Source organism: Clytia hemisphaerica, unplaced genomic scaffold, assembly GCF_902728285.1.
Source record: "Clytia hemisphaerica strain Z4C2 unplaced genomic scaffold, Clytia hemisphaerica genome assembly, whole genome shotgun sequence".
Lineage (NCBI taxonomy): Eukaryota > Metazoa > Cnidaria > Hydrozoa > Leptothecata > Clytiidae > Clytia > Clytia hemisphaerica.
This window is the reverse complement of record NW_027104564.1, coordinates 298,496-314,242: the sequence shown is the minus strand read 5'-3', so window position 1 is coordinate 314,242 and position 15,747 is coordinate 298,496. Positions and strand designations below refer to the sequence as shown.

The window sequence follows — 15,747 nt, the reverse complement described above, 5'->3', positions numbered from 1 at the left end:
ATATCTAAAAACGATAAAATAATGATATATGATTAGTGCTAGAAATGAAGTATAATAAGGTTGAATTCCATGTTTTTAAAACCTATTGTATAGCTCATTTCATATAATAACTACCACACTTTGTGAACTGATAACCAGACCTTGAAATATTTCACTTCGTGTGTGAGCTTTATTAAAGGCAATATTTGATCCCTTGAACAAATTCACTTATGAGACTCTCCAAGCAGTATTTAATAGAAAGCCTTTGGTGCAAGTTGTGAAGGTGTGGGTTAATGTGATACTTGTGTTTGAAGAACTTGAGGGTGGTTTTTTCAAATTTTGTCAACTTTGAAATTTTGTCAAAAGGGGTTTTCGCATGTGACATCAGTTTCTCAGCCCTAAAAGATTTTCCTAGGCCTGAGCAGAACCCCCTCCTCATGAAAAATGCTTTTATAAAATACTTCATTCTTCCATAAAACGACAAATTTAGTTGTGTCGTATAAAAGATATCACAGGACCTAAAGGTTTGCCCCAAAGTTATGGCCATAGCGATCCAGAAGTTAATTTTCACTAGGTAATCTTTTAATGCTTATTGTTTTAGTGAAAAATGGTATCATCTTTAGGTTGATAGCATGAATGACAATTATTACTTCACTGTTTTTACATGAATAATCAAGAGAAATTGGAATTCTGAGAAAGCTAACATTTATGCAAACTTTTCTGGATATATAAAAAAAGAAAATAGGCTAATGTCATGTATTTGTCCTTTTTTAATGCAAAAATTTTAATTTTTTTGTTAAAAAATTCGTAGATATGAAATCCAGCATCAATGAGCTTTATATAAATAATTTCTATGGGAACTCAAAAGTAATTTCATTGACTTGTGATGTTTGAGAGTTTGGATGTAAAGGAGATATAATGAGATATAATAAAGCGATTGTGAAATAGCTATTTTCCTGGTCGAGGGCTGTTTAAAGTTGATAGTAATATTTACTATACTTCGTAACATACATACAAAACTGAAAATATAACTCTTATTACATTTGTGATATAGGCATAATATATAGGTAATACAAGTAGTACAGGTCTGCGTTATACACAGCACAGAATGTGAAAGCGTGTGGTAGGCATGTAGAGAGATTTTGACCTTTAAAAAGGTTCTAGATCAAAAAAATACCTTCAGTATGATATTTTTGACAATAGCAAGTGTTTTTCAAACATTTTACTTTTCATTTTACAGTAATAGTTGTTTTAGAGAAACAAATAGGCTGTCCAACCTATTGAATAACTAATTACTCCACATCAGTTACCTAAGAGACAAGACGTTTTTATTGGCTGAGGGAAAGTAATGTATGTGGAGTAATTTGTTATTAAATAGGCTATCACGTTTTCCAAAACAACTATTCAAGAATCCTCCCAGCGGTAAGTCTGATCACAATATCATGCAATTTTTCATCAATCATAATCATGAAAATTAGCAAAAGGTACAAAAAGTTTGGGTAATCAGGCATCCCTTTGAAAAAGTCCCCGACCCAAATCACTTACCGTGAAGTCAGGTAACTTGCATCAGTGGAGGCTAACATGCATAGCCCTTAAACGAATGACCTGTCTGGTCCTTAAAATACAAAGTTAAATGAAAACAAAAAATGGTAGAGTAGTAGTTCATTTGTTTTGGAATTTTGCTGCTTTGATTGGTCAGTCATTTAGGGCTATGCATGTTAGCCTCCACTGATGCAAGTTACCCAACTTCACGGTATCATGGCTCAAAAATCTTTCGAACTGCGGCATGTTTTGAACTCTAATCAAGCAATTACAAAAAGAAATTTCCACATTACGTAATCATGCTAGAAAAAAATCCCTATTCTATCTGCCTATCACATCATAGCCTGGAGATCCATGCTATGATTTTTTATTCTATATACTGATGGCGAAATAGATAGCATGGTATGGGCTGAGAGTTTGAATTTCCCAGATCCTAACAACGGTTAAAAACATAGCCCAATCAAATTTTGTTATTTTTTTAATGGTCACACTTTCTTAGAGAAACTGCAAGTTCCAAAATTTTGATTTTATTTTAGTAAGTGAAGACAGCACTAAATTCGAATTTCCCACTGACTAACTAACTTATATTTTAGACTTTCCTAACTGAAAGTGACGCCCCCAAAATAACATAACATATGATGACTAACTTATATTTTAATCTATTTATTGCTGATTTATTGCTGACAGCACATTTAAAATTTTTACTTAGAATTTGCGAGATTAGACTTAATTGTCTTATGCAAATACATAACTAGAACTAGAACTGTAAATTTTTTGAGGCAGAAATTTGCCTCACAGGTCATACCTATCCTGTATACATCAGATTATAAAAATACAGGACGGTTCTCCTGTCTAATCATGCCTTCATCACGACCCTGGACACCGCCGTACATTGCGCGGTGGAGTCTGGTGGGCGTCCGGTGGGTGTACGGTGGGCGGAGCCTAACCTATTTTACCACCGTGCCTGTCCCACCGTACACGAAAAATACCACCGTACATTGTACGGTGGGAAGTCGATCAGGTTTCTGAATTCCCACCGGACAATCGTACGGTGGCATTTCCGTGTACGGTGGGATTCTGTACGGTGGTGTTGTACGGTGTTTTCGTTCTAACCTAAAATACCACCGTACATCCACCGGACGCCCACCGGACTCCACCGTGCAATGTACGGCGGTGTCCAGGGTCGTCCTTCATCACACCGGCTTGGGGCTTGGCAACACATTCAGGCTTACTTGTGTCAATGACCTCCTCCTGTGACCTGTTACCTGTTGCCTGTGACCTGCGTTTCGAACTAGCCATAAACTGTAGGTAGAAAATTCAATTTCTGAATTTGAAAGCTGTGAATATCAACCATAAGAATATTTGGAGGGATTGTCTGAAGAAGATCAAAGACTCTATAATGATCTGCCAAAATCCCTTTTAGAAACCTTACAAACTGAAAAATACACTTCACTTATCATGTAGGTAGTTCTATGTGTGAGTAATGATCATGATCATGATCAGGTCGTCCCCAATCAGCCAATATTCAAGCTGAATCATGGCGATCTGCATTTCCATTGATTTGAGGGTTTGATCAATTTCTTATGTAACAACCAAATGGGAAGATTCAAAACGAAAGTGGCCGCCATTATGGTGAGAATTGGAAGATAGAAGTAGTCTGGGAATGACCACGGTGGGACTGGGCACCAGTTCTTAGAATCAAGAAATTCTATTTAGTCCATTGCTTGAAAGAACACAAACAAACTTTTTTCAAGATGGCGCATAGAAATGGACCTCCTACTTCAGAATTTTTAATGGTAAATCTCGATCATCAATCATTATTTTAACTTCAAGTGAGATTGAGGGACAAATCTAAGGGTAAGAAATTCTAGATTTCTTTTTATGAGAAATTGTTTCATTCACATCATAAATAACTATGACCTGGCCTCACCTGAAAACCTTGTCATTACCGTAAGTTGGTCTAATGTCGACATCCGTCTTCTAATTTCGACATCCTTCTTTATAGATAGGAATAATAAGAAGGTCAAAATCACTGATAGACTATATCTCATCGCGCTAATCAAAGTCAATCAGCGATTCCGACCTTCCTCAGTTTCTATTGTTCCTATCTCTAAAGAAGGGTGTCGAAATTAGAAGACGGATGTCGACATTAGACCAACTTACGGTACTTTCTTTCTGTCTGATTGTTTTCTGCACACCACATTCAAACTGTAAAGGTTTGTGTGAAAACAAACAATCTGACGAGTATTACATCTCGATTTGGTAAGGATAGAGCAACACTAAAAAGACTGGTAATGAGAATAGTTGTTTTGGAGAGCGTGACGAGGACCAATATTGACAATTTTGACTATTCTACATATATATAAAATTTACTCCATCCAGCCATTCAGAGGGCTGGAGATTATCTGCTCTGTATTGCTGAAATAAAGCACTAATACTTTATACGGCAAGTAAAAAACGCCTACTACCTACTACTTAATACTTACTACCTACTACTTACTACCTACTGTAAAATAGCTCAAAACGGCTCGAAATTACCTTTAAAATATTCAGCATGTTAAAATTAGCAAAATCTGAAACTTTGGTGGTAAAAAAGTTAAAACTTCTTCTTTTATCGTACTTTGAAGACTTCAAAATATTTTCTCTCATTTATTTTGTTTATGACTTTTTCCCGCGCTTTTTCTATAAAGTTTACAGACGCACTTCTTCGTAGAAGAGAAAAATATTTCCTTTGCACACTTATTTATTCATGTCAGTTTTATTTATAAGAATCGATCAATCTAAAAAGTTAAAATACTTTAAGTAAGTAGAGCCCTATGTTTCACTGGGTACTTGCTGAAAATCCTTTGACATGTCTTTGACATTTATTGACAAAATGACCCTTTTGAACCAAACTATTGACAGGGTCGTTAAATAGACCTTTTTTTAAAGAGCCAGCCATATTGAATAATTATGTACTCCAGCATAAAAACAATGATACAGCCATGCATAATTACTGTATCATGCATATTTTAAAAATTATGCATGGCTGTATCATTGTTTTTATGCTGGCGTACATAATTATTCAACATGGCTGCCTCTTTAAAAAAAGGTCTATATGACCTTTGTAGTCTTCATTTTATGTAGCAAAAATTCTTATTGTGCTCAATAAGATGCTTTCAGTATCGCAAGGTAGAAATTTCAGTAGGAAAATACTACAAAGAGCTGTTTTAGAGGTGTCAATTTGACCATGTCAAAGTATTGACGAAATGAAATTTTTGATGAAAATATTGACACAGTTATTGAATATTAAAAGCTTCGCAAACCAATTCCAAGAAATATTTTGGCACCATTTGATATGATGCAGATCATACAATAGGATAGAGATAGATTGACCCCCTATTTATATTACAGAGCCTTTTTTAGATATTTACGTATGATGCAGATCATACAATAGGATAGAGATAGATTGACCCCCTATTTATATTACAGTTACAGAGCCTTTTTTAGATATTTACGTGTATTCTTATCGTCTTATAATAGGAGTCATAAGAGAGAGTAGGTTTAGGAAAAAGGAAAGTTCTTATAATAAGAGTCATAAGAGAGAGTATGTTTAGGAAAAAGGAAAGTTCTTGTAATAAGAGTCATAAGAGAGAGTAGGTTTAGGAAAAAGAAAAAATCAAGATATATAAAGTAAAGTAAACATAAAGCAAAGACTTGTGTGTTAGCATTCAGATATTACAAAACCAATTTTTTTAGAATAGAGATTTCGAACAAGCAAAGGAGAGTTCTGGTCTGTAAAGTATACAAACTGAGTAGGTAGTAAGTAGTAAGTAGTAGGTAGTAGGCGTTTTGTACTTGCCGATACTTTATAGGATAAAATGGGTAAAATTCGCACAGTTATCACATGCAAAGCTGGAGAATGTTACCGTGAGATTGGGTAACTTGCATATCAGTGGAGGCTAACATTCATAGCCCTCAAATGAAAGACCTGGCTGGTCATTAAAATTCAAAATTAAATCGAAACAAAAATGGTAGAGTAGAGCTGCGATCGGAGCTGCGTAGTTGTATTTTTATGGCTAGCCAGGTCTTTCATTTGAGGGCTGCAAGTTACCCAATCTCACTGTAGGTAGCATAATTGTGCTGAAATGGCTGAGTACCTAGACTGTGTCAATAGAAAAGTTTTAATTTTTGACCTCTCGCGAAACAAAATTTTTGTTATATACACTGTCTGCACCCCAAAATATTGGTCATTATTTACTAAGATATCTTGTTTTACACTAAAAATAAGACACAGATGGTTTTGGAACAGATCTCAGTATACATGTTGCTCCAAAAAGAACCCTGGTTTGTAGGACTTATCTCTTAATGGTAAAGGACTAGGCGCTCGGAAACCCAAAACTTGATAGAAAATTTATCTCTTTTTTTTCTGAAATACCCTTGGTTGATGAATGGGCAAATCAAGAGAATATCAACATTAAAATTAATCACACACTTACAAGCTATCCATTACAAACGTTTTTGGGCAGTACACATACTGAATAAGTTTAAGTGGACGTCAAACTAATAACCTACATTTTGGGTTCACCTACATTTTGGGGTGCAGACAGTGTAGAATTGACTATTTTCTATTGACTATTTGATGATTTTTAAGTGCCTTCAGGGGTTAACCATGTATATATGTAAGAAAATTATTACTGTTCATATATCATTATATCATGTTAATCATAATCAAACAGAGGTTGATTTGATTGAACTCAATAGATCTTTTTGCCTTTCCTTCCGCCATTTTGAAATATATGCGAAAAAATAACAAAAAAGCCATGGTTGGATTTATAGTAGCTAAAAGTTAGGTTTTGCATATTTTCTTATGAAATCTCGCCACAGAAATTCAGCCACCATAATTTTTGCATACAATTCAATATGGCGTATGGAAAGACAAAAAGATCTATAGAACAAAATCAAAAATATCGAATAAGAACAGTAAGTCTATTTCTTATTCAGAGCTACTAGGAATGATAGAAACATTGGAATCACTGAAAACCAAAAAAAAATCACTAAAACTTTATTTCTATGCTTAGCAATTAGAGAAAAAAAGATTCTCAGTCACTAATTTGGTCCTATTATTCATAGTTTGCACCCCCCTTGTTAATAGGGGGGGGATGCCAAAATTCTTGGGAGCCTTTGTCCCCCCTACAAACCAAGATTTGCATTAAAAACTGGGGGGATGGATTTTGAAATTTTGGTCAAATTTTGTTTTAAAGTAAGAATATGTACCATACCAAAACACAAAGTGTGTCATGTTGATAAAAACACTAATTATATTATCATATTGTGAAATTTTTAGCTTGTGACTGTATTTTTTTTGTGCTGTTCAATCATTTGGTGGTTTGTATGAGGGGTAAGATTTCATTACAGATGGGGATGGGTATATAGGGAATAAAAGAACCCAGGAGGTTGATACCCTGCAAACTATGATCATTCTAAAAAAGTGAGTCCAATCAAGATGACAGATGTTGAAATTATGGAATGGAAAACACAATTTTTCTTCAATTTCTTGAATAAATTTTGAGAAACAAATTAGCAGAAAATATAAGCACATTTAAATATCTTTCCAATGATACCAAACTTTTTACTATACATGAAATTCTTGGAAAGTTTTGGTCAAAAGTAAAACACTGCACACTTTTTTGACACATGGACTTTAGGTTTCTGTGGGTCCAGGGCAGAGAAATGGTGGAGAAAAGGGGAAGCCCAGAGAAAATTTAGCTATATTGTCTGATATTGTAGAATAAAGTGCTAGAATATTGTATAATCAAAAACATTTTACCCATAGGGTCCTCCAGCGTTCAGGCACCCCCAATCATTTTGGTACCCCCAAAATTCTTTGAATCCTAAAGTAGCCCAACCCCCCCCCCACTTTGAGTTACCCCTTGGTCAGCAAAAACATATGTTTTTCTCCTTGTGAGACTGGCTTTATCTCCTTCACTGTGATTTAATTTAGATTCTGAAGGTCCTGCTGATCTAGCTTATCATGATAGTGAGATATTATCCTAAAACAAAGAACTGAAATTCGTCTTGTGGTCATCTCTTGACTGCTTTGCTCAATCGGGTAGAAATTTCACACAATTTTCTTAAAAAACAGATTTAAAAGGTCTTTAAAATGACAATAAATTGTCCTGTACCACAAAAAGTATGGACAACATAATATTTATTATTGGACCTTAAGTAAAAGAATTGGAAAATTTCTGACTTCAGAATATTAGGATAATTTCATGTCTATTCCTAGACCCATAAAGCCAACCAAAGTGGACCCTTTATCCATCTATCGACTAGACTGGCATCTCTAGTAGAGTGGTTCCTAACCTATTGTGGAGTCTAATTACTTATGGTCCAATCTAGGACAACTTTGTTTGAACGACAACATATTGGATATAACAGGGCCATTTTACAGATTTTGAATTTCTTTTGAACCTATGATATTTCTCGTAATACGCGCTTTTTTAATAAGAATAGTGTACTTTGGTTGTTAATGTTAATGTTAATGTATCAGGGGGGGGTCAGTACTAAAATCCAAGACATATATGAGTACTACAAGGTTTTTTGACGATTTTTTACATACCCCCACCTAATTTTTGAAAAAGGAATTTTAGTACACATACGTACTAAAATTTATTTTGACATTTTAGCATAGTGACCACCTAAATAAGGCTTATTTTGGAATTCGGTTCGAAGAATGCGGGTCTTTGGATGCCAACTCTGGTTATTTAAGCTGTCAATGAACCTGATCTATCTCTATCTATTCTAGATAAAGACTCAGAAACAGTCAAGGCACTTTTGCTCTGCTCTACTTTAGTAATTGCAAAGATTGATTGGTTATTTTTCACCTCTAATTTACAGCTTGCTATTTCTTTTCTATCCAGTTATCCACGGTTCTTTACAAAAAACAAAGCATTCAACTTCGAAAACATTTTTTATTCCATAGTATATAAAAGCAGAACAATTAAATTGAAACATGGGTGTTTCACAGCCCCAGAGGCAGCCAGAGGAACCTTTTTCCTCAGTTGAGATAAAAATTTCCTATTGAAATGCTAATGGGGATAGAAATTCTCTTGTTCCAAGGTTAAAAACCCAGTGGGGATATGGTTTTGGAGTGCAATTTTTACTACCAAAGTCAATTTCCCATTGGGGCTGAAATTCAAGGGTATTTTACCACCGGAGACAAAATTTTTGCTTAATTTGTGACACAGGGACTTATTTAAATCTTATATAGAGAGTTTTTATTTTTTCATTTTGCCTAAAATGCTCAGTCAATAGTTAAATTTCCTAAAATTTGGTGCTTTTTATTACACAATGTACTAAAAAATTTTTTGAAGACCCCACCTAATTTTGGATTTTAGTACACATGGTACTAAAATGCTTCTAGGCTTTTTTTGTAATATCACCACGTCACTAAAAGTCATGATGTCTGAAATTTTAGTACCGACCCCCCCCCCCTGAATGTATATATTCTTTAAATTCGAAAAATGTGTACAAATCTGTACTATAGCTTTAAAAGCTAATAGAGTTCGACTGCCTATTTTATAAAATGAATCATTCATCATCGTCTGTTATTGCCCAACAATGCATGTGTAGATTCTTCATGATAAGATATTTGTCATGTTGACTTTGCAGGGTGACTTTCAAAGGACGGCCATTCTTTGTTTTTTTGTCTCCTAACCTGTGATGAGTAACATTGATTTCTGGAACATTGATTTCTGGAACATTGATTTCTGGAACATTGATGTCATCTAGGAGTTCTCGGAACCGAAATATGTCATATTTTTCCCCATTTTCTTCTTCTTCCTGAATATTCAAGAAACCCATGAACGATCATATTCATTTTTTTAGATTCTATGTCTCTCTTTTCACTTTCTTCCTTTCGTTTTTGTTCTTCGGCAGATTTTTAAGTCTTCTTTTTGCTTCTTGGTAATCTCAGCGTATGTTGTCTTTGATGTTTCCGTTATTATTTCTGTTGTGTGCTTTATTTCCTCTTTTATCATGCTTTTTGTCTTTTCCTCCATCTCTTGTAGTTTTCCTGCCAGAAAGGTTTTGAGGTCATTTTTGATGGAATCACGGGTTTTGGTGTTGGTGTTCACCTCGTTGTTCAGTTTTTGTATGACGTCGTCTTTCTTTTTAAAGTTCATTTTTCATCATATGTTGAGTGTTTTTTCCAACTTTATTTCTTAGGTTTTTCGTTATTCGTACGCAGTTTAAACATAAGTAATGATCGTTGTAGGATTCACGAATATTTGTAGTTGATACAGGGGTAACTGGGGGAGGGGGGTGGACCCCCCATCTATCCATCTATCTGGGTTTACAATCGAGCCTTCCCTTTCCTGTGAACGATCGCCACCTAGGCTTATCAACCAAAGTTTACAATTTAGCTCTGCCTTATTCCGAGTAACCATCACTTTTGGATTACAATTTTAAGCCTTCCCTAGTCCTGATTACTCATCACCCTATGGGTTTAAGACTTAGCCTTCTCTTATTCCAATCACCATTCACCATGGGTTTACAATCGGCCTTCTCTTATCCCAAGTACCCATTGCCCTTTTTAAAAAAGTGTTTACAATTGGGCCTTTCACTTTCACACGTATACTGAAGTTGAGCGCAGTGCTATAGTCCAGCAATCTAGACACCTTAAATTGCGAAATTTTTTCCCCTCGAGCCAAACCAGGGCTGTTTATATTTCTCACTTGTCCCCCTCAATATGAGAATGCTTCCTACGGGCCTGATACCAAGGTTATCATCGTTAAAGTTTTCTTGGAACTTTTAGAATTTGAACGTCGCTAATATAAATTAAACATCTTTCCTTCTTTTTCGGTTTTTCAGGTTCGAAGAATGTCATTTTACAGTTTTGACGATTCCTATTCGTCAGCGTACGAAAACAGTGAAGCGATCGACAGTGCTCGTTCCAATTACACCACTATTGGGGAAAGTGAAGAGTCGTATACCAAAGTCAAAGTACTGGGTCGTGGTGCATTCGGTGAAGCAGTGTTGTATCGGAAAACAGCAACCAATGATTTGGTGGTGTGGAAAGAGATCAATTTACAGCGCGCGTCCGATAAAGAGCGCACGGGTGCACTGAATGAAGTAGAGATTCTATCATTGTTAGATCACATTAATGTGGTTGCATATTATAACCATTTTTTCGATGGTGCTTCACTGTTCATCGAGATGGAATACGCAAATGATGGCTCACTACACCACAAAATTATTTCACGAGACGGAAAGCTTTTCCCGGAAAACGAGGCTCTGCTTTATTTCTACCAATTAGTATCAGCTGTCAGTTATATCCACAATTTTGGTATTCTACATCGAGATATTAAAACGTTAAATATTTTTATGACCAAATCTAAACTGATAAAACTTGGTGATTTTGGAATCTCCAAAGTTCTTGAAGAGACCTATGGACAAGCAGAGACTTGTGTTGGGACACCATATTACATGAGCCCTGAGCTGGTCAAAGGTGATCCGTATAACCAAAAGTCTGACGTATGGGCTTGTGGTTGTGTTTTGTTTGAAATCCTTACTCTCAAGAAAGTTTTTGAGGCGAGTAACCAATTGAAATTGATCACTTCGATTCTTGAGAAAGATGTTGGTGAGATTAGTGATGTTTACAGTGAGGAAGCACAGCGTATTGTTCGCTCAACTCTCGAAAAGGATCCTGAAAAACGACCCACTACCGAGGAATTAAGCCAACTACCCATTTTTGATAAATCGAAACTGACATTAGTGAATACACCTCGAATACCACCCTTGTTGAGACGTATTTCATCACAAAGGTCAGTTGTTTCCACCCCTCTAACGCCCACCGCCCCTGTATCAGTGTCTACCCTCGCAAGTAGTGTTTTCACGTGGGGCGGCGGAAAAGTGGTGCCACAAAAACTGGAGACGTTTGCTGAGGGCCAGAGCGGGATTCAAGTTTCGGCTGGATTCTCGCACTTTGCTGTTATCACCATTGAAAAGGAAGTCTACACGTGGGCCAACATTCAAGGAGGTATTCCTTTTTTTCTTTATCATTTTTAGATCTCATTTTGGCTCAAGACAAAGTAAGAAGATATTCAAACAGTTAGTTTTTTGTTTCATTGTTAAACTCCTTTTGATATTAAAGTATGAGCCCTTGAAACTCCTCTGTAAGTTTTCTTGTGAAGGTCACGCATGCAATCTTTAAAGTTCTCGTTAAAATACTACATATTTCCCTTGCATTGTAAACTCTTGCTCTCTCGATGGTTAGACCTTAAGGGAACTTATTTTGGCGGAAACTAATTTTGACGAGCGGTAAAAATCCTGAAAATTTTTAATTTTGGCGGGAACAAATTTTGACGAATTTTAACTAAATTCACCGAATTCGCCAAAATTAGTTCTCGCCAAAATGAGTTCCCTTAAGTTAATAATTATTCCATTTTATCATCAGGTACTGAGATCGTCGGCCAATTGGGACACGGAAATACCGCCATGTATCGCTCACCGAAGAAAGTGGAATTTTTCAACGGGATACCCATTAAACAGGTAGTATGTGGTGAAGATTTCACCGTATTCTTAAGTGACAGTGGAAACGTATATGCGTGTGGATCTGATTATTCTGGTTGTATCGGCTGTGATGAGTCGCTTGGTGATAAAGTGTTAACTCCTTATCAAATAGAGACGTTCGATGGTAAATTTGTGAAACGTATAGCTTGTGGTGACTCTCACGTTGTTGCAATGACCGACCAAGGAGAAGTCTACGCGTGGGGTTGTGGAGAGTATGGAAGATTAGGTCTTGGCCATGAGGACGACTGCAGTACGCCGCAGTTGGTGCCGCTGCCCAAAACCTATTCCTCGTGTATCATTGATGTAGCATGTGGGCGTGATAACACTTTCTTATTGACAACACAAGGACATTTATTGGCTTTTGGAAGTAACGAAGATAATAAGATGGCCTTGAACCAAACAGTGCATTTGAAAGAAAGCGGTGGCAAAAATAGAGAAATTGATTTCGTATATTATGTCAGTAAGCCAACCCCTGTGAGAGCACTGAACAGTTATCGGTTAGTAGCGGTGGCATCTGGCAAATCTCACTCTGCAGCTTTAGATGAGTATGGGAGACTGCTGACTTTTGGTGCGAATAAATATGGTCAGTTAGGAGTCGGTGACTACAAGCCGAGAATCTCGCCCTCTTTAGTTAGAGGTAGTTTGACCGGAAAGGAAGTCATTTTGTGCGCATGTGGAGATGGCTTTACTGTCGTTGCAACGAAAGATAGTCAGATCTTCTCTTGGGGGTCAGCTAAAAACGGTCGCCTCGGAATACAACTTGCTGCTGGAAAATCTCTCTGCTCAACACCGAAACCTATTTTTGGTTCACTTCACAAAGTTGCTAGTCTATCGTGTAGGCATTGGAATACTATCATTCTAGCTGAGAAGCTGATCGACTCCAAGCTAATTCATACGAAGGAATTGAGTATGACAGAGGAAGGTTTTGGCGGACAAGGTCGGAATTATAAAGCAGTTATTGGTGAAGAGCAAACATCGGCCAGTTTTCAATTCGATGATATTCCTTTTGATAATGAGAGTGACGCCAAACCTAAACGCAAACTTGAGCGACAGGAATCAACGCGAGAGGATAAATTGAGCGACGAAGATGATTCGATGCCACCGTGGCTCGTGGATGAGTTACAAAATGCTGAAGTTATTCCTATGAAGGGAGGCGAGAACGAAGACCGACCGGCGACGAAAAACGACGATGATAGCGATAATGAAGACTCGGTACCGGCTTGGTTAGCCGATGAAATGGAAAACGCCGAGTTTATCCCGATGGATAACGAGAATGTGTTTGAACAACCGACTAAAGGGAGAAGTGTTTCTGTTAGAGAAACTTTCCAATCTGTCAGAGCGTCTTCTATAGAGAAATGTTCACAATGTTTGAACCGAAAACCAGAAGTTTTAGAGATGCGAATTAAGGAATTGGAATTTGAAAAAGCACAACTGACGAAACGTGTCTCGGAGCAAGAGGTTTTGATTAAGAAATTGGAAGCAGAGAAAGAGTGCTATCAGAAGTTTACTTTTCAATTGAAAGAAGTTACCCAACAATTGCCTGATGAAGAGATTGGTGAGATTTGAGCGTTGATGTCAATTTGTGGACAACTGTATTTTGGAATTTGAGTTTGTGAGTACCTCACCAGAAACTCACTTTTTATCGTTTTTTTTTATCGCTCTTCTTGGTGATTTACACTTGGATGATTTTTCGGAATATAAGTGTTTTGTCGCAAGTATGATTTTTTTCTACTGGAAGTGCTTCGAACGTTTTATTATGTGACGTAAAAAATCGAATGTTTGGAGCTCGAAACCTGGACTCAAGAAATTCAAAAAAGTCGCAAAGTGGATTAAAAGTTGCTGGGTGAAAAGAAAAACCGATACTTTTAAGGAATACAATTGGACGAATTGACCTCTATTCTACAAAAGAAGAGCATTGAAGGGGTCGCTGGTTTGAAGTTTTGGGAAGTAGATTTAGGAAATGGAGAGATGTAAAACTACGGGATCGAGATTATTCTATAGATATACTTACTTCCTATGATAAATTTTTTCGCTATTAGGCAAAGATAGTTAGTTTTGTTTCGAAAATATTTTCTTAATTGAACTTGATTTTATGACTTTATTTTCATGAGAAAGCACTCTGAATCATAAAAGTTAAATTTTTACTTTGGGAAAAAGCTTTCGTGTCCCTTGGGAAAACTTTTGGGAGCTTATCGCAGAGTTTATGTAAATCGTATAATTTATTAAGGATTTTTATTTCATTTTTTACCTTGATTAGATAATTTAAAGATTTTTATTGGATTGAATGATTTATAGATTAAAATTCTATTACTTTTTAGCGGTACATAACCATTAAATTAATTACATATTATCAATTGTAAAACTAAATGTTTTATTATAATACGATTTAGAGATATGAGAATTATGACTCTCTTTATTAAGCACTATATTATTAACCTTTATACTACAATCCTTTTGATCCCGATTTTGATAATTCGTGATAATTTTCTTTGATAAAAAGTTTACAAATACCTAAATACTGTTACACAATTTTAAATTTTAAAATAAAAATACAAAGGAGTCCGGTGTCAAAGGAAAAAAGTACTCCCCAGTACTTATTTCCCGGAAATAAGTACTCCTCAGTACATATTCCCTAGGACAAAAGTACATTTTTCCTAGGAAATTGTCACCCCCTCCAGGAAAAAAGTACTCCCCATAGATACTATGCTGGAAAGTCAATTTTCCATAAAAGTTAGTATTTTGAACTCTCAACCAGTTTTTGTCTGTAGCCGATCCATCAACTTTGAATTTGAACGAAGTTTCAGAACTATGGTCGAGAAAAAATTGAATACAAAAGTTTTCTGAGAAATTCAATTCAATCTCAGTACATTTTGTTATTCTTCAGGAAGCTTATTAATTAAGTAAGGTAAAAATTTAGTTGGAGAAGAAAACTTGGCTCCTCGGAAACCTTTAACCGTCCCCAGTTTGGACTCGTTTTTACTCATGTGGGGAATAGCCCAACTGTGCGACTTCTAGAAAGTGTTTCAATTGTTTTCACATGGTAAAATTTTATTCAAACAAAATAAGTGCTTCTTTCTAAGGACGTGCTGTTTTTCTTTGAATTAAGGTATTTTTTTTACTATCAAGGTCGAAATATTTGAGAAAAAAGGGAAATTCCACCGAAATCTATAAAGCCACAAAAGATTTGGAAGCGCTCTAATTTAGAGTATTAACGCTATACTTAAAGAGACCTTTGAAAATTATTTTTAAGGATCAAAACAATTTCAAATCACCCACAGACATAATTTTCAGTCATTTTGAGCAATTTGGAGTCCTCAAACTAATTTAGAAAATTTCACTTTAAGATCCAAAATGTTCATAGGAATTGTCCAATAAGGTTCAGCCTGGAAGGCCCCTCCCCTATTGAAATATTTGATTACATCTAACAAATAGCCCTAAAGTGGCTTTCTCACCCAAACTTCAAATTTCGATGAACGAAGAAATAACCAAAATTTTCAATATATTTTCACGCAGATTAGGGGAGTACAAATTTCCTGGGAAAAAAAGTACCGGGGAGTATTTATTTCTTGGGAAATATGTACTCCGGGAGTACTTTTTTCCGGGGAGTACTTATTTTCTGTTACACCGGAACATATCCAGAAATCGTAACATTTCCAAATTAAATTGAACTGA

The 15,747-nt window shown here is 36.0% G+C and overlaps 1 protein-coding gene across 1 annotated transcript; it reads left to right on the top strand.

The window, feature by feature from the left end:
• The first annotated feature begins 3,244 nt into the window (after positions 1–3,244).
• On the top strand, positions 3,245–13,983 carry LOC136823371 (serine/threonine-protein kinase Nek9-like). The gene is made up of 3 exons (XM_067079542.1): positions 3,245–3,378; positions 10,375–11,542; positions 11,960–13,983. The coding sequence occupies exons 2-3, from the start codon at positions 10,384–10,386 to the stop codon at positions 13,639–13,641; spliced, it is 2,841 nt and encodes a 946-aa protein (XP_066935643.1). The 5' UTR covers positions 3,245–3,378; positions 10,375–10,383; the 3' UTR covers positions 13,642–13,983.
• The last annotated feature ends 1,764 nt before the right edge of the window (positions 13,984–15,747 follow it).

Coding starts and splice junctions, on each gene's coding strand:
- LOC136823371 (XM_067079542.1), top strand. CDS start 10,384: ATGTCATTTTACAGTTTTGACGATTCCTATTCGTCAGCGTACGAAAAC. Junction 11,543..11,959: donor GTGGGCCAACATTCAAGGAG/GTATTCCTTTTT, acceptor TTTTATCATCAG/GTACTGAGATCGTCGGCCAA.